Here is a 26,503-nt window from a genome sequence, read left to right as displayed (position 1 = left end):
GACACATGTATTATGTTGGAGTCATTTGGTTAATTACTTTAAAAAAATGATAACTTTGGTTGGGGAAGATGTTGTTGGGTAGCTACATGTGTGTCACGTTGGTGGGGAATAGATATGTACTTCTATATATAACCCAAAGATATTGGATCTTAATTTGGCATAGTGGCTAAATTTGACAAGCTAGTTGAACAAAATTTATAAGGAGAGAAAGTAAGATTATCTTAATTGTTTTTGTAATTTACTAGAGAATTGAGTATAAATTCATGCAATAAATGTAATAATTATAAGTTTCTAGATATAGTATTAAATTAATTTTAGGATTGTACATCAATCATGAAAATATCTCCTTTTTTTTATGAAACTTATAAAATGATGTTTTCCACACATCCCAGTAAAAAAAACCAAAAACTCCTTATTACATTGTTGGCATACAACCTATCAGTTTAACTTTTTGGATAAATTGATAATGTAAATGGTATCATAACTCTAGTTGTCAAGAAATCCCATCTAGTTGATTAGTTGAGAACTCAAAAAATAATAATGTAATATTTTAACCACTTGAATGAGCTACACTAAGAAATGGATTTTTTCATGGTGGTCTTTTTCTTTAGTTATGCCTTGAATAAGTTAATTTTTAACATTAATTATAAATGCATTGGGCTTGCATTAAAATTCTCATTTTTACTTGTAGCAATTACATTATTTGCATACAAATGCTTTTATAATGACCTATAACTTGTTTGGTAAATTAAAAGCTAGCTAGTTAAGTATCTTATATAAGGTTGTTTAAAACTTTGCATGCAGTTACAATAGTCAATATTACAAACAAGAAGACAAAAAGGTTTGCTAACTAATGAAGGACGGATAAGATCATCAAGAGGCGCAAAGAATAAGGAACTCCCTTTGGTTTTGAAGTGAAGTAGTTAGATCCTACCCACCAAATTAATTAAGAATCTCTCCCTTACTATACCCACACTCTTTTAATAGTTCTTTCAATTATGGAAAAACTTTTGAAATGCTATGATTGTGTAGAATTTTACTTTTAATTTTTCCCACATTGAAAAATTGTGTGGAAGATAGATAAGTGACTTATATACATAGTTAGATTTAAAGCCTAATAGTTTAGCTTTTTGAGTCAAGTTGATAATTGCACATGTATACCAAGGTTACATGAAAACTCCCTCAACACTAATCTCTAATTAAACCTAATACACCCAAAATTGATAGACATGCTCTTAGGGTCAAAACAATTATAAGACCACCATTTGATGCTTCATGTAACCAAACTTAGGTTATCTATAACCCCGGTACAATTATAATTATAAGAGCCATTATTGATATCCTGCATAACCTTCCTTAAGTTACCCATAACCCCCTTAAGTATAATGACACACTCATAAATGTCAAGTTGAAGGAGGGCCTGCCTCCACCGCTATGAAAAGGGGATCCTAGTAGTAGGTAAGCATCTCATTCTCACTCACTCTTCATTTACTATTGCAATCTAAACCCCCCATTTTCCAACTTAGGCATCGGAGTGATCCCCCGGAGTACACTTGGGTCCTCCAAGTCATTCTTAATTATTTGTTTCCTTTCAGGTGGCCGCAGTCAAAAGACGATTTAACAAAAGTTGGCAACAACAGTACTTGGCGTCGTCTGTGAGAACTCTTGGGAGGTTTATTTTCCTTGACCATGACCACATTAGATATATAACTTCAAATTAGAATCCACTGGGGGAAACCAATCACCCCAATCAATTCATTCCACTTAGGTAGATGATCTAGGTGTACTACTAAGTGACTTTCTAGCCTTACAGAAGAGGGTAGAAGGCATGTTCCCTATGATCTTGCATTATAAAAATGATCATGGGGAGCATAGTCCGGAGGCTAATCGGACAGAAGTAGTGTTTGAGGGGAAGGAGGTACGCAAACTACCCCTCTATAGGAGAATCCTCAACCAAATCCTCGACCCTCCTTTTACCGAATAAGTAATTGGGGTTCCTTTGCCAAGTGGTTTCAAAATGCCAAGGGTGGAAGCATATAATGGATTGGCTGATCCTTTGGACCACCTGGATACCTTTAGGGTGTTGATGCAACTACAAGGTGTGTGTGATGCATTCATGTGCCGAGCATTTGTAGTCACCCTAGAAAGGAATGTCAAGGCATGGTGTCAGACCCTAAAGCTTGGCCCTATCATGTCCTTTCCTAAAATGGAGCAGCAGTGTGTTGGGCACTTTGTCAGTAGCCGAAGAATGGCAAAAACTTAAGCTCATCTTATGAGTGTTGTCCAATGGGGAAAGTGAGACACTTAAGAAGTTCATGCATCACTTTGTCAATGCCATTTTAGAGATTCAAAACCTGGATCATGGGGTAGCGGTAGCAACTTTGATAACATCTCTTCAACCTGGGAACTTATTAAAATCTCTGGGGAAAAAACCCCCCAACCAATGTGGGGGAACTGGTCACACGAGCCTAGAAATACATCAATCTAGAAGAAGTCATAAGCACAAGAAGAAGTCGGATCGGCCTGAAAAGGAAGAGTCTAAAGGACCTAGATGAAGCGGCTAAGGAGGAAAAGGAAGCAACTTATAGACTCACAGCACGCGAACCCCAGTGGCGTGAACCCCAATGGCATGAATCCCAATGACACGAATCCCAGCGGCACACATCAACATTCCTAAACCAACAACGGCCCATCTGATGAGCACGGCTCATACGGCCCTGAAGACATGCCCATTTGATGAGCATAACTCATGAGGCAACAAAGGAGCGAGCACGACTGACCAGAAATGACCTATCTGATGAGCATTGCTCATAAGACCCTAAAAAGTTACGAAATTGATGAGCACAACTCATGAGGCAAGGTAGAAGTAAGTATATATGACTCACAAGCAGTGACCCATCTAATGAGCTTCGCTCATAAAGCCCCCAAAATATGTCCAATTGATGAGCACAACTCATAAGATAAGGAAGGAGTGGGCACGACTCACTAGCAATGGCCCATATGATAAGCACCGCTCATCAGGCCTCAAAAATGTGCCCATATTGATGGGCCTTGCCCATCAACAACCAAGCACATGCCACAACTCAAATTTAGTCGAATAATATATAGATACACTAGCTCATATAGATCCAAATAGCAAAGTAATCGTGTTGGAATTGGTGTGGTCCCAAGAGCAGGGGTGAATTGAGTTTTAAAACATTTTGGGTAATTTAAACTTTTACGTCGATTCACCACGTATCATATCCCATTTAATGTACACGTGAGTATGTAAAATAGTTTTAACAATGAAAGTAAACATACATGTAGGAACCCAAACCCAAAAAATAAAAGAAAATAAATAAGGAAGAGAGAAATAAAGGAAAAGAAAGGAAAAAAAAGAATTTTGGTTTGGCAGGACCTAAACCGTTGATGGTTTTATAGAACTTGGGAAAAACCATCGTTGGTTTCAGTCATAAGGGGAGGGTCAACTGCGAAACCATCGACGATTTTGCTAGTGCAAGGAAAACCGTCGACAGTTTTCTTGTGGGTCTGCTTACTTAAGGGCTAAGCAACACATATTATTTTATAACTCAAACATTTTCTTTCTCTCTCTCTCAACTCTCACTCTCTCGTGGCTCTCTCTCTCCCGTAGGCTCACCTGGATCCCGTGATCACTCTCTGATCACTTTCCTTCTCTTTCTCGGCTTGCCGGTTTGTTTTCAGCGGTGGATCGGAAAGCTAGGGTTTTGCATTTTCAGAACGTTAGCGGTCTATTTTTTAGGAAGAGGTGAGGGAATTAAATTGAGTCAGGTTTTTGTTAAATTTGAACCGATTAAAAAGCATTATATATATATATGTGTGTGTGTGTGTGTGTGTGTGTGTATACTTATGATTTCAAAGGTTATTTCGAAAAAAACGACCGTTCAAAATGGACTTTACAAATATAGGATATATGATACGGTATTTTAGATAATTGAACAGTGAAAAGCTTAGTTTTACTTTACAAACTAGTATACTAAGAGGTGCTCCTCGGTTGTTTATTGGATTATATTCAAATACTGAAATTGTGTGGCAGGTGAATAATCTATATGGTTTATTATATAACCGAATTTGGGTATGGTTGTGAAAATACTGAATTGTTTGTGAAAATACTAGAACTGACTTTGCAAAATATTGGGATTTGATATAACGGTTGAGGGCTGCGTTTTACTTGACGGTCAGGGGTTAGGTTTCATTTGACGGTTAGAGGCCGGGTTTTATTAAATGGCAAGTTTTATACGAAATGAGTTTATAATACAATTTTTATTATCGAAATTGCATGATATGGTTTAAGAACCCTGATGATAATATAATCCATCTTACTGAGAGGTGTCTCACCCTAGCATACAAATGTTTTTTCAGGTCCTCCAAGGGATCGAGCCTAGCGTTCTACCGAACTGAGTTTAGACAGTAGATAGTTATAGCCAGAGCTGGTGAGATGTTAGACAGTGTCTGCCTCTTTTGGGAATTGTAATAGCAGATTATGTTTTTAGTTATGTATGGATGTATATGGGGAAACAGTTAGAAACTCTGGTAAGTATTAGATGATGTATGTATTTTCGCTGTGTATGTTTATACAGATCAATATGGAACACCTGTTTTTCCCTTGTTTGGGTGGGTTGTATATGTATGACATCAGAGAGATGTATGTTATGTATGTTTACTAGCGTTCCGAACCCACATAGAGGGTTGGGGCACTACAGGTGGTATTAGAGAGATGTATGTTATGTATGTTTAGTAGCACTCCGAGCCCACCTAGAGGGTCAGGGCGCTACAGGTCGTGCTATTTTAATTTATTTTATTTTTTCTTATATCTTTTAAGGCTGGGATTTCTTATGCTCCTTGTTAATAAAATATTCTCTTTCAATAAAAAATAATTATTTCAAAATGTGAATACATATGACTGTTTTGCTATTTCTTTTAAATCACTACTATCTTGCAGAATGTTCTCTCTAAAATGTTGGTAATTAATTAACATCCCATGGTAATTTTTGTTGGTATTAATACTTGACAATTTCAAATTAAAAATAATGTACATCTATCATTAGGTAGACATTAGTTTTTACGTGTAAATTATGTATATGATGTTTAATATATCAGTTACATCAATTTTTATAATGTTAAATGTTTTCATACTTATTATGACTAGAAGTTAATTAAATTATAGTTAAAAAAAAATGTGATTTAGTTCCAAAACAACAATGCGAATTCTCTTCTTCCAAATAGTACTCTCTTCTACTCCTCTTATATTCACACTATATTGAGTATTCAAACACACATCTCCTATACATTTGGTATTTGTAAGTGCACATAAAATCAAGCATGATAAATAATCTTAGAGTTAGTATGCATAGTGACTATACACCGAGGTATGTTTTCTGTAAGCGCAAAATCAACTTTAAGGCAGCGATGCTTTCATGCCTCGACTTTTTATAAGTATATATGTGTTAATTAATATTTTTTTTCTATAATTTTCTCCAACAATTTTATATTCTGTAAAAGAATAGGATAACCTATAAACCTTTTTACCTAAAATTTGTCTTTTAAGAAGAAATAGGTTGGAATCATGACATCAACCCACGTGATGAATCTAATCAAATGAGTATCTTTCCACTTAAATAACACATCTCAATTTAGGAAGACAGGTAACTTTAGGTTAAACTGCATTGAACCCCAATTTAAATGGGTACCTAAAAATGGCAAGTTGCAGCTGGCTAGCTTACCCTTCTTTTAGGTAGCAAGATGGGACAGCAATGCATGCCTATTAAATATCATCACTCCCAAAAAAAGAAAAATGATACCGTATATATTAATTCCATGCTACACTGATACGTATACTAACTTTAAATTATTCTAAAAGGACACCTCACAGAACAAAATGTCTATGATCAGCTGGCCGCATGTTAGCAAACAAGAACTAGCTATATGCTACCAGTACTAGTATCCATGCATCCAGCCCCCGGCATTAAATCAAATGGAAACAAACTAAAAACCCATTTCCATGAATTGATCTTACATGATTTAATCCGATCCATTTCCCCATTTGGGTGCTTTTGTAAATATATATATATATATGATCATCATCAATTAATCATGCATGCATGCATATACATGTACCTGCAGATTCAATGCACTCCCTAACTGCAACTGTTGTACCCAATATATTGATTAATCGCATAAATGTGAAGTTAATCACTATGTACGGTTGGCAATATTATTACTTTTTTTCTCTTTTTTTTCTCTAGCTCTAGCTAGCTATTATCTAGTAGCACTCCCATAAAAATGGCTCTTCTAGTCGGAATCCGACGGGGTCGGTGCTGGCGGCCAGCTGCCACGGCGAAGAGTAGTATACATTCAAGCTTCTCTGGTCGACTGAGAGGTCGGGCAGGTCGAATAGAGTACTGTCATCATCGTTGTTTGATTCTGATTCGCGAGTACCGTCCGACGACGAATCGGGAACATTATTAGTAAGTTCGGCTCCATTCCGCTCGGCTTGGCTTGGCTCGGCTTCTGAGTTGGTGGGTGGACGGGCAAATGTGGCAGCTGCGGCCTCGGCCGCCGCCGCCTGGATATCCTTAGGAGAATTGGTGAGGGGCCGGGGGAGGTCGCGGGCGAGTTGGGGGAAGTTGAGGTAGGCGGAGCGGCCTTTGATGGCTAGGGCGGCGACGTCGTGGGCTCGAGCTGCCATTTCGGCTGTAGGGTATGTACCGAGCCATATCCTGGACTTCTTTCGGGGCTCGCGGATTTCGGACACCCATTTGCCCCAGCTGCGCCTCCTCACTCCCCGATACGACGTCGTCGGCTCCTTGTCGTCGTCGACGCCGCCTCCATTAGTCCTATGCCGATTCTGTCGCTCATTGCCAGTAGTAGGACTCTCTGATCCCTTTCCCTTTTTCGGACCCTTTGGAGGTTCGAAACTCGAAAATGAACCGGATGAGGAGGAGGAAGAGGAGGAGGAGGAGGAGGAGGAGAAGGAAGTGGAGGCGGCGGCGGCGGAGGAAGAAGAAGTGATAGTAGGAGTGTGGGGGTTGGGGTGGTGTTCCATGGATGAGTGGTGGGTTTGGGGTATTGTGGGAAGAGGAAATGGGCATGCACAGGGGAGATATAGGGAGGTGGTGGACCTCTATGATTCTTCTTTAAATTAATTGGAATATATAATTTATAAAATACATTTTTTATTTTTAAACCAAAAAAAGGGGAGAGAGAGAGAGAGAGGGAGGAGGAGGAGGAGGAGGAGGAGGAAAAGAAGGAAAAGGACGGAGATGGGGCCTTATAGGTGTAAAACAAAGGAGAGGGCAGCCACAGTTGATCGCCTATTTAATTTTGTTATATATATATATATATATATATATATCATGTTGTATTTGAATTATAATAATAATAATAATGCAGCTTTGAGGTCATTCTCTCCCTGTAGCTTTTGCAGGCTGTGGTAAGCACGAAATTCACATGAAAGGGCGTTCGTGGTGCCGTGGAGGGGTCCTCCGCAACGCCAGCCTCTCATTTTGGAGATGGGCGGGTTACTTTGACCCGCCTCCTTCGGCCCATTTGGATTTTGTGTTTTCCCGGGTTTGAGCTACGCCTTGTTTGGCTTGCCTCCTCATTCTCTATTTACTTGTTTTTTAGTTCAGAAGTGAAAAGTCTTGGGTACAGACAAGGTTTTCTTATGATGAATTAGAAGAAGTTGACTTCTCTCCACGCGCTTTTAATAGTTCAATGCTATTCTCTAATTCCCATTCTACCTTAATCTCTTTCACCAACACATGCTGAAGTACCGTAAATCATGGAATAGACGCTACACCCCTAACCCCTTCTTCTGAATTCTCCCCCTCTTGACTATTATAAGGTACTCCAAATATATAATTATATATATATATGTACACACAAGTTTTCAACACTACATCATATCTTGCTGCTGTTTTTATAGCCTGGGCTGTGGGCCTGCGGTTCCAGCCGAGCTAGAAAAACCTCATTTGATTCAATTCCCTCCTCATCATTTGTTCTCTTCTTTCTCTAATTTGCTCACCACAATATTACAGTACTCCAGTTTTAGACAGCCATACTCAATTCATTCTGAAATGGGTTATTATTCGTTAGTATCGGGGAGGAAGATTGATGGCAAATATAAATATAAATACACAGACACCAGTAAAATTATATTGCGAATAAAAATTTTCTTTTAATTAAGTAATGGTGAAGAGGTAAAGGAGTATTAATTAATTAAATTGAAAGTGCAGAAGAAGAGGAGGGGAGGAGCGCAGAGCATCCTTGGCCCAAGGACAAAGAGGTTCTTAAAATACTGATACATCACCATCTGATTACACATGGTGCACATGCCCATAGGGCCCCATGCCCTAGACCATTTCATCTCGTAGGTCCCTCCTACCTCACAGACCATTCCAACTCCTGATTAGGGTCATCTGTCCAAATGCATGCTTAAGACCTTCATTAATTACACATGGTTCTGATTTATTTTCATTTTTTTCCATGTTGAGATAGGAATCAAATAATTTTAGCATGTTAGAAATGCTAGATTTTTTTTTTTTTGACAAGAAAAAAAAAAGGAGGTAGAGAGTTGGGACAGGAGAGTCTCCCTTAATTAGTACTATTCGACCAATGGACTCTCGGATAAACGAAGGGAAAAGAAAAAATCGATGAACTGAATCATAAAATTTATAGACATGACTCTCAATGAGTTTCACAAAGACAAGTTGTGAATTTATACAAAACAAACTCCTGTACGTGATCCATACTTTTAATTTATAAAAAAAAAAAAAGTCCTGTCCGTGATCCATACTTCTGATTTAAAAAAGAAAAATGAAGAAAGAAGAACACATGATATTCTTATTATTTCAAAAAGTGAAAAATGCTTCTTAAAGTCTGTGCGGGCAGATATAGACATGACAAAAATCATTTAAGCAGAGTTTTTCCTAGCTACTTGACGAGTTCTTTCTATTGGGGTGGGTGACTCTTTCTATTTTCTCCTGATCTCCCTCTTAATAAGGCATCTGCCCACTGTCCTCTGGTGAGGGAAAAGGGCTGTCCTCAAAAGGGCACCAGCCCATGCCAATGGGCAGTGGCGGATGATGAATATCCAGGCAGCATTATGTTAAGGCCACTGGCCCTGCACTGCAGTTCTTCTGCTCGTGCACCTCCCTTAGGGTACCCTACCCTACATGGGTCCCACCCACCCCTAATTCCCCCTTATAGCTACCAGCCATTTGCAAGATACTCATATCTTCCTTCCAGTACTGGTGTTTGAGCATTGCACCAAATACAAATCAGATTAACCAACACTTTCAACACCATAATGAAAAATGCATGCAGAAAATGAGTTAACTGCATATTGAATGAGTGGTACCATGCAATTTTACATAAAGTCCAAATCCTATGCAACTTCAGATGGGGTCCTGTGGCTGTTGGGACTCGGGAGCTAATCGTCCCACCCACCCCATTAAACAGTAGGACGTGTCCCAAACCCACAAGGGATCCTTCTTGGAAAATGCCACTGCGAAATGGAGGGTACAGATGGGCTCTAAGCTTTCGTGTCCAAAATCACATTTTAAAATTAAAACCCTAACTTTGGGCGCAGTACCCCACAATCCCCTATCACCCTATGATATGATGATATAAACAAATACTTTTGCATTACTTAATTTTTTATCAGCCCCCTTTTTCTTTAATGAGGAAGATCATAGAGGGCCTTCCTCTTTCCATGCATGGAAGCTTCTTTAAATGGTCATCTACAGTAACAACATTTGTGATTCCATTTTTTTAAAAGAGAAAATAATTAACTTTCCAATAATTGACCTTTTATTTTTAAAAAATATATGAACTTTAGAAGGATTACACATGAAAATTTTAGATAATTAATTAAAATGTAACATCTTAAAAAAATAGCATCTTTACTAATTTCTATGATTAAAATTATAAGATAATCAAATAAAATTTATCAACTAATATATTATTTTATTATATCACCGAAATATTTAAATATATCGATATGAAACTATCTATTTGTCGTTCTAGCTTTAAAATATTACACCTAGCTAGTTATTAGGCCGACTAAGAGTCTAGGACCCTATGCCGACAAGATCATTTTTTTCAAATAATAGAAAAAGTTTTTTATGGCTTCCAAGAATAAAAATTAAATTAACATTTGTCTAGAATTTGTGATGGATTAAAGTATCCTTTAATTATTTTTTTCCTAAAAAACAAATGATGAATGCTCAAACAATGTGATTAGATTCAAACCTAATTCGTACCATAAACAAATGCAAGATTGATTGCTAGATAACTGCATATGATAGAACAAAAATATTTTTAATTGCCATTCACTGTGTCTCTAGCTTACTAGCATCTCTAACCTTTTTCATTGGTAGCTGATTCACACTTAACAAAGATATCTTGTGAATATATATATATATATCTAGCTTACTAGCATCTCTAACCTTTTTCATTGGTAGCTGATTCACACTTAACAGAGATATCTTGTGAATATATATATATATATATATATATATATATATATATATATATATATACATAAAAGAAATCTCAAGAGTGGACAATACCCTTTTTAACACTTTCTCATCCTTCCATAACAATGACTTCGTACAAAAATTTCATTCAAAATTGTTAGAATGTCCTTAATTTGAGGAGCATTTGGTTCAAGCTACTCTACAAAATTTTAAAAATGTAACTTTAAATGTGAAAAAAATTTTAAGTAGTTTTAAGTCTCACACTAATAATGCGAACATCATGATATGTAAACACGTAGGTTTTACTTTTTAAATTTCTTTTATCTTTTGTATCTGTACCGGAAAAGAGACTCGAGCATTTACCTTTCCTAGAAATGCAAGATAACACATGAATATTCAAACTCACATATTCTCGGATTTCCTTGACCATCCAACTTAATGAGACAAAAACATTCATACCAATTATTTTTTCTTGAATGAAATTATCCCTTTTTATCGTTCACTATTATTCTTATTACTACTAATTAAAAACATTGTTCCATTACTAGTATCATTATTCTAGCTAGCAGCATTTGGTTTTTGCTTCGATTATTTTTATGTAGTAATAGTAATTATTACTAAATTTTCACTTACATAGGTTTAGTTAATTCTCATAAAGTCCATTAGTAATCGATAATCGGAGATATTTAAAAGTATTCAAACAAAACAAGTATCGAATTAAGTAATTAAGAACTTGACAAGTCGAGCATGCCAAAATATTTGGTATGATAATTAAGGTAGAGCTGAAAAGGGGAGTACAAGCAGCAGGATTTAAATAAAACAATTAATGCAGAGCAGTAGGTAGCAGCCATATTAAAATCCAGCATTAATTATTTATGTAAATTAAAGCATGGAATATCTCCATCAATCTATCATCGATAAATTTTATATATATATATATGTGTGTGTGTGTGTGTGTGTGTGTGTAGTCCCTAGGCCTCATCATATGATGAAGCGCAGACATAGCCTAATTCGACGGACCCTGTTTGTTTTGGTGGTTTGGAAGTCATATTCAAGATTAGTGAAGAAAAAAATTATTTGATCCAAGAAAGAACAGAATAAAATTTTAATTTTGTGATCGGGAGACTAAGATTCGGGCCTTAGATTTGATTTTTGGGAATTTGAATAAATTATAATACAAAATTATATCGAGTTTGTATAGATTGACCATAGATTTAAATTTTCTGTGATACAAAACTGAATTTAAATTTACGTAAATTCAAATTTGAAAGCTAAAATTCATACTAAACTACCAAATGCACAATAAAATTTTTTAAAAAAGAAATTATTTTTTTAAGAATTATAAAATTATAGGGTTTGAAAGTAAGGTTTGTGTGAGTCAATATAAGAATGATTGATTGTCCCTCACGTTTATTTGCATGGATGCTAATTTATTCAAGCTCATTGGAATACTTTGAAGGGTCACTTTCATCTCGCGGACTAAAGAATCAACCTCTTAAATTGTTTGCTATGTACATGCCAACATCATCAATTGTCTCCATCCCAACTCTCTCCCACCTACATTTTCCTTGTGTTATTATGACCCGAAGGGTATGATCGTAAATTGACTCACTATCTTCGAGGCACCTACCTAATTAGCAACCCCGTCTGCTTAAAAGCAAGTTTGGGCTCACAAGGAATCGAATCTAAAACATTGATTGGGACTCGTCTCGAAACTTAACCTTACAACTATCATGTAAAGCGTATTATTAATTCATTTTAATATGAACCTTGTAATTAGAAAGTGTTAGCGTATAAACAACTAGCTAATTAAGTGCTAAATAATCCTAGATGTACGCTACTTAGCTACTTTCGCAATCAAAGTCTACTCATAAATGGAAGTGGAAGTAGCCACATATTAACCTTGCCGACTAACATATATAGATAGATGGGTTATGCAAATTAATCACCTTCTTTTTAGTTAATGTGCATTATGGCTACGACTAGTCATATGAATTCCGATACCAACCACATGTTTAATAAAGTAGCTAGATTAGATAAAATAAAGAGTTAAAAAGGCAAAACGGTCAAATCATAAGCTTAGTTTGGTCCAACATAGGTGGGAGAGAGAGAGAGAGAGAGAGAGATAATCATACAACTTTAAATATGAGAAAAAAAAAAAAAGACCTTAAGATGTTCTTACTTTTAACTTTATACAAACTTTTATATCAAAGGATCATAGCTGAAGTATTTTCCCTTTTCTTTTTTTTTTTTTTGTATTCACTAACACTGCATTAGGGAATATGGATTTCAACACTTGATTTGAATTTGTGGATTTGAAAAAAAAAATTAATATAATTTTATATTATATTTCGTCCAAATCTGTACAAATCCAAATTCAATGTCTCTCTCCCAAACACAAGTTCAGTAAATGAGGAGTAAAAAAAATTAAGAGCTCGATTAAATTAAAAATAATGATAAAGCAAAGCACAAAACTCGATCATAAGCACGTGTAGCTGCCTAATGTCAGATAGGTATACGTGAGTGTAATTGAGTTTAAAACTGTAAGAAGTGGTGTGTTAATATACAATTCTTAAACATGAGAGGAATATATATGTCAATGTCATTATGTGAAATCTTACATGTTTATCATTATCTAATCTAATTTTTCTTAATTGCCACCCATAGAAACACCATTCTTTTTTATTTTTGCTCTTACAGAAGTACAAATTATTGGAAAAAATAAAATTCACGAAAGACTTACTGAAATGAAACTTTCGAATCTTCCAATGTAACATTGAGAATGAGAACAATGAGCGGGAGCCAGCTTTGGTGAGATATGAATGATGAGTAAAATACGGAAGAGGTATGTATGTATACAGATGGAGGACTGCTGTGCACAAGAACATTGACATCAAAATATTCATATAGAACAAGCTACCCATGTGAATCCCAAAAATTAAGGGCAGAAGTGGGTGTGTGTGTGTGGAATAAAGAACCACTTAAAAGCGTAACTACGAAGGCCAGATCAGAGTCTAGCATGGCTTCCCCCCTCTCACCACTGCATGCAGCAGCCTACAAAATTAGAAACAAAAAAACAAAAACAAAGCATGCAAATTAACAGAGGTCTAAACATTGCCCGCTATATATATATATATATGTGTGTGTGTGTGCGTGTGTATAATAGCTCAAAAATCAGACTCTTACAGTTAAAAACCTAGCTCTATAGATATAAAATATGTCGAGGGAGAACTACGTGCATGACGTTTTTCGAAAGGGATTCTAAGAAAGCATATTTTTATTTCGTTCTTACTTTTTCGGAGTCCCTCAAATTCTTTGGTTTTATCTTTATTTTTAAGGCTGTAGATCAATTTTGCATGTGTCCCCTGTATGTATGTAGTATCAAAATAATACACCTTTTTAAAATTGCATTCCAAAGTTTCGTCAGTCCATGCACCCAAATACCCCATCATTATAAAATTGGAAAAAGACAAGCTGCAAGAGAGAGGTTGATGTAGGGTAGGGTTGATATATATAAAAGTGAGAATTGACAAGAGAGACAAGGAATGTCCCTTGCAATTGACGAATGATGATGATGATGATGATGATGCCCTCCCCCCTCCCTACCTAAAACTTATGCATGCAATTAATATTATTATATATTATGGCTTATGCCGCCTCCTCCTCTCCTCTCCTCTCCTCTCCTCTCCTCTACTTCCTAACCCTAATTAATAACTTTTTCTCTCTCATTTCCTACAATATTTCTAGCCGGTGATGATGATATTCCTTGACCGCTAATCCCCTCCCCCAAAAAAATCATCAAACTTCTTTATACATACAACATTATAAATAAATATATATATATATATATATATATATATATATATATGTGTGTGTGTGTGTGTTTAAAAAAAAGTTGAAATTAAAAAAAAAAAATCTATCTCGTGTGGAGTGGTGGGGCGTACGATGATTTATTCCATGAGGGAACACTGGAAAATGTAATTTTGAGGGTTTTTACAGCAGGCCGACACTGCATGTGATCTCTCTCTATCTTCTGTCCTTCTTTTGGGGGGCCCCCCCCGGGGGGGGGGGGGGGGGGGTGTCATAATTGATCTTACTTTAATTGACTTGGAGGAGATTTCTCAACTTCATGAATTAAAATGTGCATGCAGTAGTAGGTAGTACGTACTACGTACTACTGCATGCATGCATGCAACCATGGAACTACCTCCCACTGCTTGATTGCTTTCAACTGCATACATCCATCTAATTACCTTTATATATTTTATTTTTGAGTGGGTAATGGTGCGCGTTGCCCTGTAATAAGTAGAAAAACTTATATTGATGCTTTATCATTACATGACAACTTCATTTTGATTTATTAATGGGATGGGAATAAGAATCGAATGTAATAAAAATTTGAAATGAAAATCATGACAAAATAAAATAATAAATTCAATTTCATTCACTTCAGCTCCATTACATATTCCAACTACTATGTACCAATAAATAATCAGCCCGATTTTACTTGAATGCCTATTTGAAACTTAAAAACAATATGAAAAAGAACATATGCATATACATATAAAAAATGAATCTTCTATCCTATAAAATAGAAGATGGAATCCGCATCTCAAACTCTAATTTCAACAATTCTGCACATAACACCAAATGGTGATCTGTTTTCTATTCTCATCCACAATTTTCTCCCATTGCTACACACATTCGCATTCTGAGGAACCAACTTTTGGCACAATAATCTCTCATGTAAATGCTTGCTTGCTTCCCTCACCCCCAATCTACCCTATACTAAACTACGCCAAAAAACTAAAATGGTAAATTCAGGGAGGGGTTAAATGGTAAATATCTTGGGGCATAAAAACTAATAACTAAACTAGGTAAAATAAAATCAACTTTTTACCACTGTTTCGGACTTGCAAAATAATAAAATAAAATAAAATAAAAATCATATTCATCACCTAAATGTTTTACATATTACCATTTAAATTTCAACCATATTTCATTCTGCAAACCAGATTTACACTGTTCAAATTTCGGAACAATTGGAATGACAAACCCACCATGGCGGGAACAGTTCCTTTTCTCCATCTCAGAGAGAAGTCTGAATTTTACAGATCTGCATAGGGCGTGCAAATGAAACAAGCAATCCCCACTCAGACTGAGGCATGACTTGGACCAAGATACAACTTTTACCTCTCTAAATAACAATTAATCAACTCGCACTGGCACGCCCATTTGGACCAAAGCTATAATAAAATGGATACAGCCCAACCCTCAATTCATACCTTTTCACGCCTCTCAAAGTGGACCGACAGTTATCAAGAGGGCAACCAATTGTAACCCACCTGGTGTCTTGGGTGGAAAAATAAATGACGAAACCATCTCCCAACTCCAATCATTCAACAGACCCAAGGGCAATTGTTGCCACAGGAGGTATACTTGTTAATGTGAATATGAACTAAGAAAATTCACTTCACACAAAACCCAATTCCTACAACATCTTAAACCAACATTAACCAACAAACCACATCCACACTCGATCATATGCTTCAAATATGATACTAGATCTTAAGTACAACTAATGAAAGAACACAAAAGACAGGAAGAAATGGAGTCGCTAGAGGGCAGTAAGCTTACGTTATGGTAAAGTATAGCAAGGTATGACTAACGAATATTATGTAGGACTGCCTTACAGGATGGCATTTCCTGGAATATAGGAGAATTGACCTTTGCTCTATTGCTGGGCACACTGCACCCGAGGCATAGTCGGCTCATCATCTTCTTCATAAGCCTCCTGCTGATGCTGTTGCTGCTGTTTACGCCTCATCTCTTCCTCAAAGTTGACATCATGCAAGGTAGTCTCCTCACACTCATCTAACTCCATGTCAGTCAAGTGCTTACTTGTTCGAGGGGGTAGAACTTTCTCCAATACCTGGCATTGATCAGGTGAGAGAACTCCAGAGTCTGGGAAATCCACATTAAAATGGATGAATAATCGGCCCTTCATGAAGGGCCTCTGGTGGTGAGGCATCCCCTCGTCATTAATTGCCTTGTATTGGCCTGCAAATGAGAAAAAATATGATGTAAAAATAAAAAATACTAATCCATCTAGGAAAATGATAGTATCACATACCAGGCTTGATTATCTCGCCAGGATTTGACTTGATAAGAAGCTGCCTGCCATCGAGATGAGTTAGGGCAAACTGAAACCCACAGAGAGCTTCTGTTAAGCTGAGGCTGTGCTCTATGTAGAGATCATCAAACTTCCGCTTAAACTTGGGATGGTCCTTCAGTTGTAACACAAACACAATATCTCCCGTGATTGTATCAGGCTGCAAATCACATTAACAAAATCTATTCAGTAATGCCAATGCCAGAAAGGACACCATGTTTTACAACAGCAACACAAAATACCCAATAGTTTCAACAGTTTTATTCCAGAAAGATATTATTCTGGCACCTAGGTAGAAATTTGCATGTTCGAGTTACTCAAAAAACCAAAATCTTAATTGCCAAACACATTCTCCACCTTGATTTTGTCCCATTAATAACATTAAACAATTCAAGAGTGCATAAATTTGCTGAACAAGTTCAATGGACCCCACTGAAAGAAATAATCAAAATGGTTTCAAACAAGGCAAATAACATTTTTTGTATGCTACAAGGAGAACCAATAGATGCCCAATGTCATAATCAAGTGTTCCAATACTTACAGCTTCATCAGCTTGTCCCTCAAATACAACCTTCTGACCATGCTGCATCCCTTTATCAACGTGCACTTCAAGCACCTTCTTTTCCTGAGTAACCTTGTTTCCTTTGCACTGCGGGCATCTGTCTCTCTCACTGATGACTTCACCTGCATCGATATGAGAAGCATACATAAATATGTAAACAAAATTAAACCAAATACAATAAGGGAACATACATGGTAATAAATTAAGAACCTGAGCCTCTGCATTCAGGACAGACATGTTGCATCTGTTGAATCATGCCCGGTCCAATCTGCCTTGTGGAGATCTTCATTCCTGTGCCATGGCATCCATAGCATCTCCCAGATGCCCCACTCTTTGAACCCTTTCTGAAATAGTTTAGACTAAAAATTAGAACTCAAATTAAAAATGCATATTATACCCCATTAAAGAAAGATCAATAGACCTTAGGATCAGTTAGATGGATTCAGCTACCAAGTTAGCCCCTTGGGCATGAACAGATTAAAAATATTGAAAGATTAGGATTAAAATAAACAAACAGGCAGACAGAATCAAGACTGAATCAGCTTATAAATATGAAGCATGACAGACCAACCTATAGTTGAATGCAATTGAATATCAGGGAAAGAACGATAAATGAAAGCATCCATGTTACATTGTTACATGGCTGTTAGTGCATACAAAGACATTAATATAATTAGAAATTTTAAAGTCTGCATCACTAGTATTCTTAAGTACAGATAAACTTGTGTTATTACAATGCTTATTAGCTTGAAAGGATACAAACATAGTTTTCAAATTGAGATTCAAATCGTGAATCTAAATCACAATTTCATGAATCGAGAATTGAATCAAATTGAATCATAAGATTCGGTGCAAAATTTGAAAAATTGATGCCAAATGACTTGCACATATGTACAAGAAGTAAAATAGTAAAATATATTGAAATTTTAATAAATATGAATCACCCATGTTGATAAGTGGAATGCCGCTTGCCTTTGAAGCAAGTTTTGTAGGTTTAAATCCTACCGTGATCCATTTAACTCTGACATATATTGATATAAAAGGAAACTAGTCATATACGCAAAGATATACCATGATCTGACATTCCACCTCTATCAAGTAACAAGCTTAGCTAGTTATGAAACTATTAACACTTGTTATGTGACTTCAAAACTAAAGCACTAAGCCTAAGAGTTCAAGATACACTAAAAAGTAAGATAAGGACCAACAGAAATTTTAAAAAATTGAACTTAATGATTATGGTGTAAGTTTACATTTTTAACAATAAAAAATTCATGTGTATGCTTTCTTTAAGTAAAAATAAGGAGAGGAATCAAGAAAAACTAAATGAAAATTGAACTTCATGGTTTTTAAGGGAACAAAATCAATGAAAAATAAAATAAAAAATTGAACTTTATGGTGTTTAATTAAAAAAAAAGTCATTTTTAACGCATGGGCTTGCTTGAATAACTAAAACAAGAAGAGAAAGTATATAAAAAACCTAAGCAAAACTTACTAAAATATAAAAACTAATGAAAATCATATCTTTAGAGCCAGAGGAGTGGATAGGGCAATGTGCCAACCAAAAGCTCATCCACCTAATTAGACTTTGGTAGTCCTCTCAAGACAGGTTTTCTTCTCCAACTCTAGCTTTCTTTTAATCTTATCTAATGGCAGAAATAAGAGGTCAAATATGAGGACCAACAGACTTCGCCCACCATTGACAAATAAAATAGCTTTAAAATCTTTTAGTTGGGTTTTAGAGTTGCATCCGAATCCTACAATTCAAATAATTCAATTTGATTCATCAACTGGTTAATCATATGATTCACCTCAATTCACTGCCTTCTGCAATTCGGCCATGTGATTCAATTCGATTTATGCCTTTCTGGATAACAATCGTATGATTCAAATCAAGAATGGTACAATTCTAACTATGGATACAAATCTATTCCAAAATGCTCTTTCAATTATATATATTCTGAGAGCAGAGCTATTAATTTTTAAAGATATCCAAAGCAATGTTACCATATTTCTGAGTAAATGGACATATAACTGGCAATTCAATGTTTGCCAGGTTGCAATATTTAAATCAATTGCTCTTGAAACTAAAAAGGAGTTACTTTTATTTTTTAAAGATAAATTAATTTTACACATCAAATAGACAAAACAAGTACATGAAATTTTCAATTAAAATGCTTCAGTTACCCAGACTTGGTGCTGCTACGCAATACATACATTTACTCTGGTAAAGTTGAAGTTAAAAATAATGGTAGAAACATGAGACACTTAACACATTGCCCTGAACTTCTCTTAAGCAAACCATATCTAAATCCAAAACTTATCTAATCCCGAGAGTTCCCATAATATTATTAGGTCGAAACACAAGCCAGAGCCATGCTAGATCAACATTGCATGAGAAAGACATAAGCACATGATGCTCAAAGACCAATATGAAGCCGGTAAACTGGCATTGTGACCTTCTTAAGCATGAGATAAGTCAATGTAGACTAGACCTAGTTATTAAATTAAATTTATACACCGTACAATTGTCAATATGAATGTATTAGACCTACATCAAACTCCTGTCACATAAGATTTAGTGCCAGTTGGAAGAGATTCAAAATCTACTGAAAAGGTCATATTAAAGTCAGAAGCCAAGGGCCATGAAGCATATGTACTGTATCAGAAAAAATTGACAGAAATGAAAATAATACCAGAGTAAAAAATTAATTATGACCAGTTGAACACAATAGATATTTATACATGTAATAGTCATTGTGAATATTAATCACAGAGTAGCTGATATGATTGCCTCAAATGGTACACCAGGTGGTCATATGATTACATGCCAGCTGTTATGAATCATTAAGGTCAATTTAAAAGCTACAGTTGAAATGCACAATTTTTTATGGTCACTGCAAAATTTTGATGTGCTTTGATGTGATGAAAAACAGAAGTTTTCCATTCTAAAAAAAGATTCAAGCGTACTTCTTCTAAAAACTTCTGAGATCCAGTCCTGTACCATCGCTTGCTTTCATTTGAAACCATCTGCTAAGGACCATGTTTCACCAGATGCCAACAAATTTTAACTTCAATACCTTTTTTTAGGTTTCACCAAGTCACAACAGAGATGGTAATTATGTTTTTCCTTCTCGGCTTCAACATGTGGGAACATTCCAAGAAAAGATCAACATTCCACAACTTGCAGCACCCCAGTGGCTTAAAAAACTCAAGGAAAAGATTGGAGGAATGGACTGAGAAACTATTCAGTTGGAGGCAGCAATGTGATAAAATGTGCGTGCCAAGCAACAAAATTTTACACAACACAAATTTTAAAGAGTCTGATGTGTTTTAGGCTTGTAAATGGTGCAGCAAAGCATCATGTTTATGCATTGAAGAACACGCAACGTTTGTCACAACTTCTACCAAGGGGAACCCACTTAAAAATTTAACAACCCAACCAGAAAAAAATAAATTGAAAAACAAATACTTGCTTAGCTAAGGTTGTAAGCCATATAACTAATGCCAGATATACACCAAAAACATTTTATATTCAATAATGAAATCAGATATAATCTTAGGCGGGAGTGTTGTGGACATCATAGATCAGGCATGCATGACACTGTTTTTGTACACAACATACTAGGCTTTAATAAACAAGGTTAGCCAATTGAACAGAGGGTTTTTTTATTTTTTTGGAGGGGGGGATTAGGACGTCATATTTCGGAACAAGGAGTGACAGAAAAATGCAATCATAAAAATCAAAGACCCATAAGCAAACCATCAGAAATAATCTAACAGGGTGTTTTTCGCATGGACTTGGGATGAGAGGACTGGAACTTGACTTCTTCATTCAGATTTCAAGTGTTGGTGCATGTTATGAATCAAAATGACGCCCATGAGGCATTCCTTTTGACCAAAACAAAGTTCCTTTCAGTGGAGGAACAGGAATCATGAAGGAAGGGAACCAAATCAATGGATGGGGGAAATTTAAGTAGTTCATCCTTCTCTTGTTATCTTTTTATGGGAATGTACTTTCATTCTATAATATATTATGATGTTAAAAAGTATGAACTTATACCAATATTATTATATAATATAATAACTTACTATATTATAATATATGCTTGTAAAAATATAAGAACTGTATATTTTAATCAAATTAAATGTTTATAATTTTTAGCACACCCAAACACAGGTGTGCATGTCTATATATATTGCCTAGCAAAATTTTATTATCAAATATTATGTGCAAAAATATTAAAATCAAGAAATTGTAATTTTTAATAAGTGATATTTTTTTAATAATAGCAAAGTTTATTTTTATCCCTTGATTGCACCTAGCAACATAAATAGAAATCACACGGTAATTTAACTTCGGTTCCTTGAATTACCCAACTCATAGGTACAAACTATTCCATTTCCAGGCAACCAACACCCCTTCCCCCTACCTAAATAAATCGATGGCCTGAGATAAAATGCATACCCTTTACATTTTGGGCATAGAACATTCCTAGAAAGAGAGAGTTTTTTTGATGTGCCATTGTACAAGTCTTCCAGAGAAACTTTCAAAGAATGCACTACATCATCACCCTGTTTCTGCCGTTTTCCTCTTGAACTGCCACCACCTATATCATTACAAATACTTGTAAATAATAAACATCATAGAATTTTTCATTAAGAGTAACCTAGACAATAGCCAAACACAAAAAGCAAAAACAAAAACAAAAACAAAGAAAATTTCCATGAGCAGTAACTTACCACCAAAGACTCCTCCACCGAAAAAGGATTCAAAGATACCAAATGGATCATGAGAGGCACTACCTCCTCCCATTCCCTCTTTAAGAGCATCTTCGCCATATTGATCATAAATTTCTCTTTTCTCTGGATCACTAAGAACTTCATAAGCTTGTGCCAGTTCCTTGAACTGTTCAGAATACCAACATATGGAGTGTTGAGAAAAGAATGAATTAATTACAGCAGAAACCCTCAGACTTATTTTATTTTTTTTAAAACCTACTTTGCACAGGAATTTTTTGTGCCATTTAGTTTGTATTAAGAATTTATAACTTATTATTATTGTGAGAACTATTGCATATCAATTACCCAACACAAATTTTCAGAAATAACACTTAAAAAATTCCTAAAAAAGCAGGAAAACAAACACATATTTGTACGGATGGAATTTTAAAAAGGAGCCAGCTGTCAAGAAAGGAGAGAATTGGGAATGTCTCAGAATCACACCTTCTCAGGATCTCCACCTTTGTCAGGATGATTCTTTATGGCAGCTTTTCTATATGCCTTCTTGAGTTCCTCTTGATTTGCATTCTTTGAAACACCAAGAGTATCATAATACTTGGTGTTATCACTTTTCTTTGGAGCACGCCCAAACATGGTTAAATCAGCTTATGCACTGGTAGAAAAATCACAAATCAAACTCCGCATTTTGGTAATTCTAGAAAGGTCATTATGGAATAAATAAGAAGATAAAATAGTGCATTGAATAAATGTAAAGAGCGGAAAAAAAAATCATAATAGCAGTTGTTGAAAGGAGAACAGTCATCATAAGCACAAAGGAACTTCAAATCTGCATAATCTTAGTTTTTAAAGGACTAATCATACTTCAAGTGAGTTAGACTACATGGAATGCAACATCTATGAGAAATCTCAATAATCAAACACATTTCATGCATTAAAGCTGAACTGTAAAAATTCAATTCCAGGAATTGCGCAAATAGTTTCTTAACTGTTAGCGTGCCATGACTTGTATGTGTTCCCCTTCAGTTCAAAGAATTCAAAATAAAAAATAAAAAATAAAAATAAAAAATTTACCCAGCTATTCACTTCAAAGCCAGATCCACTAAATTATACAACAACCTAAAGCACCGAACCTTGAAACTTCATCTCTTCCCAAAGCTTACCGACTTGCTAATATAGTGAAACGTCCAGAAAAGCCATACAACCAACACCAGATGTTAAAATACATATTTAGTTATTGTAATGTCATTATCAAAACCACCCATCCCCAGACGATACAACCTTCTATTAAAAATCTTGCTTAAAAATTAATTAGAACGAAGCAGCAGTAAGCAGAAGCTTAGCTTCTTCTATTTCGTCCCATAAACCCACAATATATATTTAATAATTTCAAAGCATATTATTATACATCCATGGCCCAAGGTTATAGGGATGCTCACAACTTTGTCCACAAGAAACTGTATCATATGTGCACAAAAAATTACAAGGAAGGACTTTTATCAAATCCTCTATCAGAGCCCCCACTGATAGCTACATATCTACAAAACACGTTCATTGTATTATTGGACTAAGGTAGGCAGAGGAAATAGAATTTTGTTGCCATCCAAATTTCATAAACATCCATTGAAGAACCATGAACCAAAAAAAATTACCTATACAGAAAATAAATCAAAAAGATAAAAACATTCCATCAGAAACACTAATTGTTTTGACCATCTAAATTACATACATCCCACTAAAGAATCATTAACCAACAATTAAAATTGTTTAACTAGTAAAATAAAAAGTTTAAAGAAAATATCAAGGACAATCCATCAGACATTGAATGTTCCCATTAATATCCAACTAGGGTGATGTCTCAGGCGTCCCAGAGTAGTCCCAATTCCGATTAATGTTGAATTTCACGCTTACAGCAGCACTTCAAATTCATTCAACCACAAAAACTCCGTTTCAGCCTATGAGAGAAATCTAACCTTGCCACCCTATCAAGGACGCCTATTAAACACATGCCCCTTCTCCAAACAAATAAATAACACATGCCAAAGTTGCACAAATTAGCTAATTGTCCAACCCAACTTATTCACAGTAACAAACTAATTTTTTGCCATGCAAAACCTTTTTATAAATGATACACTAATATCTTTTTACAGTATGAGCAATAGCCTCTTCGACCACACAAGTTGTCCAAAATGCACAGCCCCCCATCTAAGAAATACAGGTACCAATAAGTTATTCATCAATACTTTTCATGCATCCTTTTCCTAAACAAGAATGTGAATCTGTGATTGGAACCTAAATATATGTATTTGAAACACACAAACAGTCATAAAACCTAAATGAAACAAAACTCGTAGTTTCACACATACTGCAACACAAATTTCACAGCCGAACAAAATTGCTAATACCAAAACCAATTCAAATCCAAAGAAACTCTAACCGCTTCATTCAAACCCTAAAAAGAAAAGGAAAAATTCAACTTCAAAGGAATCAAAATTGGCTTAAAAAAAAAAAAAGCATAGTCAATCTTTCTAGAGCTCTCAAACCCTAGAAGTCACAAATCGTCTCAATTACCCCTAAAAAACCAACAACATAACATCAAAACAAGACGCAAAAAGCCGAAACCTCCGGGCACATCAGAAGCACAGCAGCTGACCATTCAATCAAGTAACAAAGCAAAAGGATCCAAACCTGACGGATCAAAACAACACCAAGAAAACACAAATCGAGCAATCTAGACCTAATCGCAGTAAATCTTATTCAAAATCGCAGAAACAGAGGAACTTACAGAGATTATGGAAAAAATGGGAGAGGTAAAGGGCGAAAGAGAGGGAGAGGAGAGATAATAAAGAGAGAGTTTGGTTCGTCTCTCACTCTCCTCGCGATTCGCAGAGGGTTTGTTCCGTAACCATGACGGTCTCGTTATATAGGAGCCTTGCAAGACTAGTATTGGAATACGTGCAATGCACGTGCCCACTAAATATATTTTAAAAAATTTAAAAAAAAAATTCAAACGTCATTTATATTTATAGGAAAACTCGAATAATAATTTTTCTTAAAAAAAACTTGCTTAAGAAATTAAAATAACATTCACTATTAAACTTCTTTAACTTGCACAAATGCAAATGAAAATGACATATAACTTATTGTTTTCAATATAATAGATTTTAAAGCAATAAGATGGATAAATTATTTGGTTTTTTTGTCAATGCAAGTTATCTTTATATAATAAAGATTTAAAATGTTGATTTCTCATTAATTTATTTTCTACGTTAAAAATTTTAGCAATGATTGCTCATGTCAACACCATGTATTTTATTCTTCGTTACTATCGTTGTCCCGACATCCCGGACTCACCAAACACGCATGGGTGCAACTGTGAATTAGGAAAAATGGGATGAATTTAAAAATAAAAAAAAATATTTTCTTGAAAAAGTAAGGTGTGATGGAGTCGACATTAACCTTTTGAAGTATGGTTAGAACACTCGATTACTACCCAATTAAAGGTAAAATTGGTATGCATTGTCAAAGTCGAGATCAAGAGTACGGTTACGCGAGGAGAAGGTATTAACACCCCCTACACTCCCGTTCTTACGAACAGTACCAAATAAATCGAAAATTATCCCTTAAACTAAACATAAAAAGCCTTTGAAATTACTCCTTTCCAAAAATCGAAAAAAAAAATAATGAAAATACTATATAGGCATTCCCTCAAAACCGGAGCATATCGCACTACAAAAAGTTCATGCCTCCTTTTGAAATCATCGAGATTGGAAAATTGAGAAAATAGGGTACAAAATATGCTCTTAGGATTTTTGAAATTTGTAAGATTTGTTTAGGTATGAAAATAATATTCCGGAAGGTTTTTGGACTCCTTCGGGATGAAGCAAATCTCGAGACCTCAAAAATATTTTTATGGTTTTCCTAAGACCTTTTTTGAATTTTGTTGATTTTTTTCAAGTGCAAAAACATTTTGGGAACTTTTGATTTTTTGTGATTTTTCAATATTTTTCTCAAAGTAATTAAATAACAAAAAGGGAATTAAGGCAAAAACAATGAAAAGTGAAATTAAAAATCTTTTTTCTGACTTTTTGTGATTTTTTCCTAAAATTGTTAAATATAAAATAACATAAAAGGATAAACCAGTTTCATACTGGTTCAAAGGACCCAAATCGGCTCTAGGATGAACCGGTCAAAGGGGGTCAACTAGATTTAGGCCTAGTCAAGGCCAACAAGTCAACACGCGGTGCCCTCCGTGTAACGTGTGAGAGTGAGTGTATCGGGAAGAAAGACACCAGAAATAGTCTTCGTTCAAAAACATTTTTTTCTGATTTTTTGTTTTTTCTAATTTTTTGAAATAATATGATCACAATAAGAAAACCTAAATAATGAAGAACCCTAGAAAACATTAAAACACAATGACAATAGATACATGACAATAACAAAACAAAAATTTAAACAATAATATTCCACAACCGATCTCAAACATATAACAATGTCAACAATAATAAATATACAATAGACGAATAAGTA

At 35.3% G+C, this 26,503-nt stretch overlaps 2 protein-coding genes across 2 annotated transcripts; both read right to left on the bottom strand.

Annotated features, from left to right (window-relative positions):
• Window positions 1–6,060: 6,060 nt before the first annotated feature.
• On the bottom strand, window positions 6,061–7,098 carry LOC131166085 (ethylene-responsive transcription factor ERF034). Its single transcript, XM_058124339.1, has one exon. It carries the CDS (start codon window positions 7,061–7,063, stop codon window positions 6,281–6,283), a length of 783 nt encoding a protein of 260 aa, XP_057980322.1. The 5' UTR covers window positions 7,064–7,098; the 3' UTR covers window positions 6,061–6,280.
• An 8,913-nt stretch (window positions 7,099–16,011) lies between these two features.
• Window positions 16,012–24,889, bottom strand: LOC131165231 (dnaJ protein homolog 2-like). Its single transcript, XM_058122817.1, has 8 exons — window positions 24,759–24,889; window positions 22,460–22,628; window positions 21,977–22,142; window positions 21,702–21,843; window positions 17,444–17,577; window positions 17,213–17,355; window positions 16,633–16,831; window positions 16,012–16,559 (listed from the first exon to the last, which is right to left on the bottom strand). Exons 2-8 carry the CDS (start codon window positions 22,607–22,609, stop codon window positions 16,234–16,236), a joined length of 1,260 nt encoding a protein of 419 aa, XP_057978800.1. The 5' UTR covers window positions 22,610–22,628; window positions 24,759–24,889; the 3' UTR covers window positions 16,012–16,233.
• Window positions 24,890–26,503: the final 1,614 nt, after the last annotated feature.

This window comes from Malania oleifera, chromosome 10 (assembly GCF_029873635.1).
Source record: "Malania oleifera isolate guangnan ecotype guangnan chromosome 10, ASM2987363v1, whole genome shotgun sequence".
Taxonomy (NCBI): Eukaryota; Viridiplantae; Streptophyta; class Magnoliopsida; order Santalales; family Ximeniaceae; genus Malania; species Malania oleifera.
This window is presented reverse-complemented; position numbering and strand designations above follow the sequence as displayed.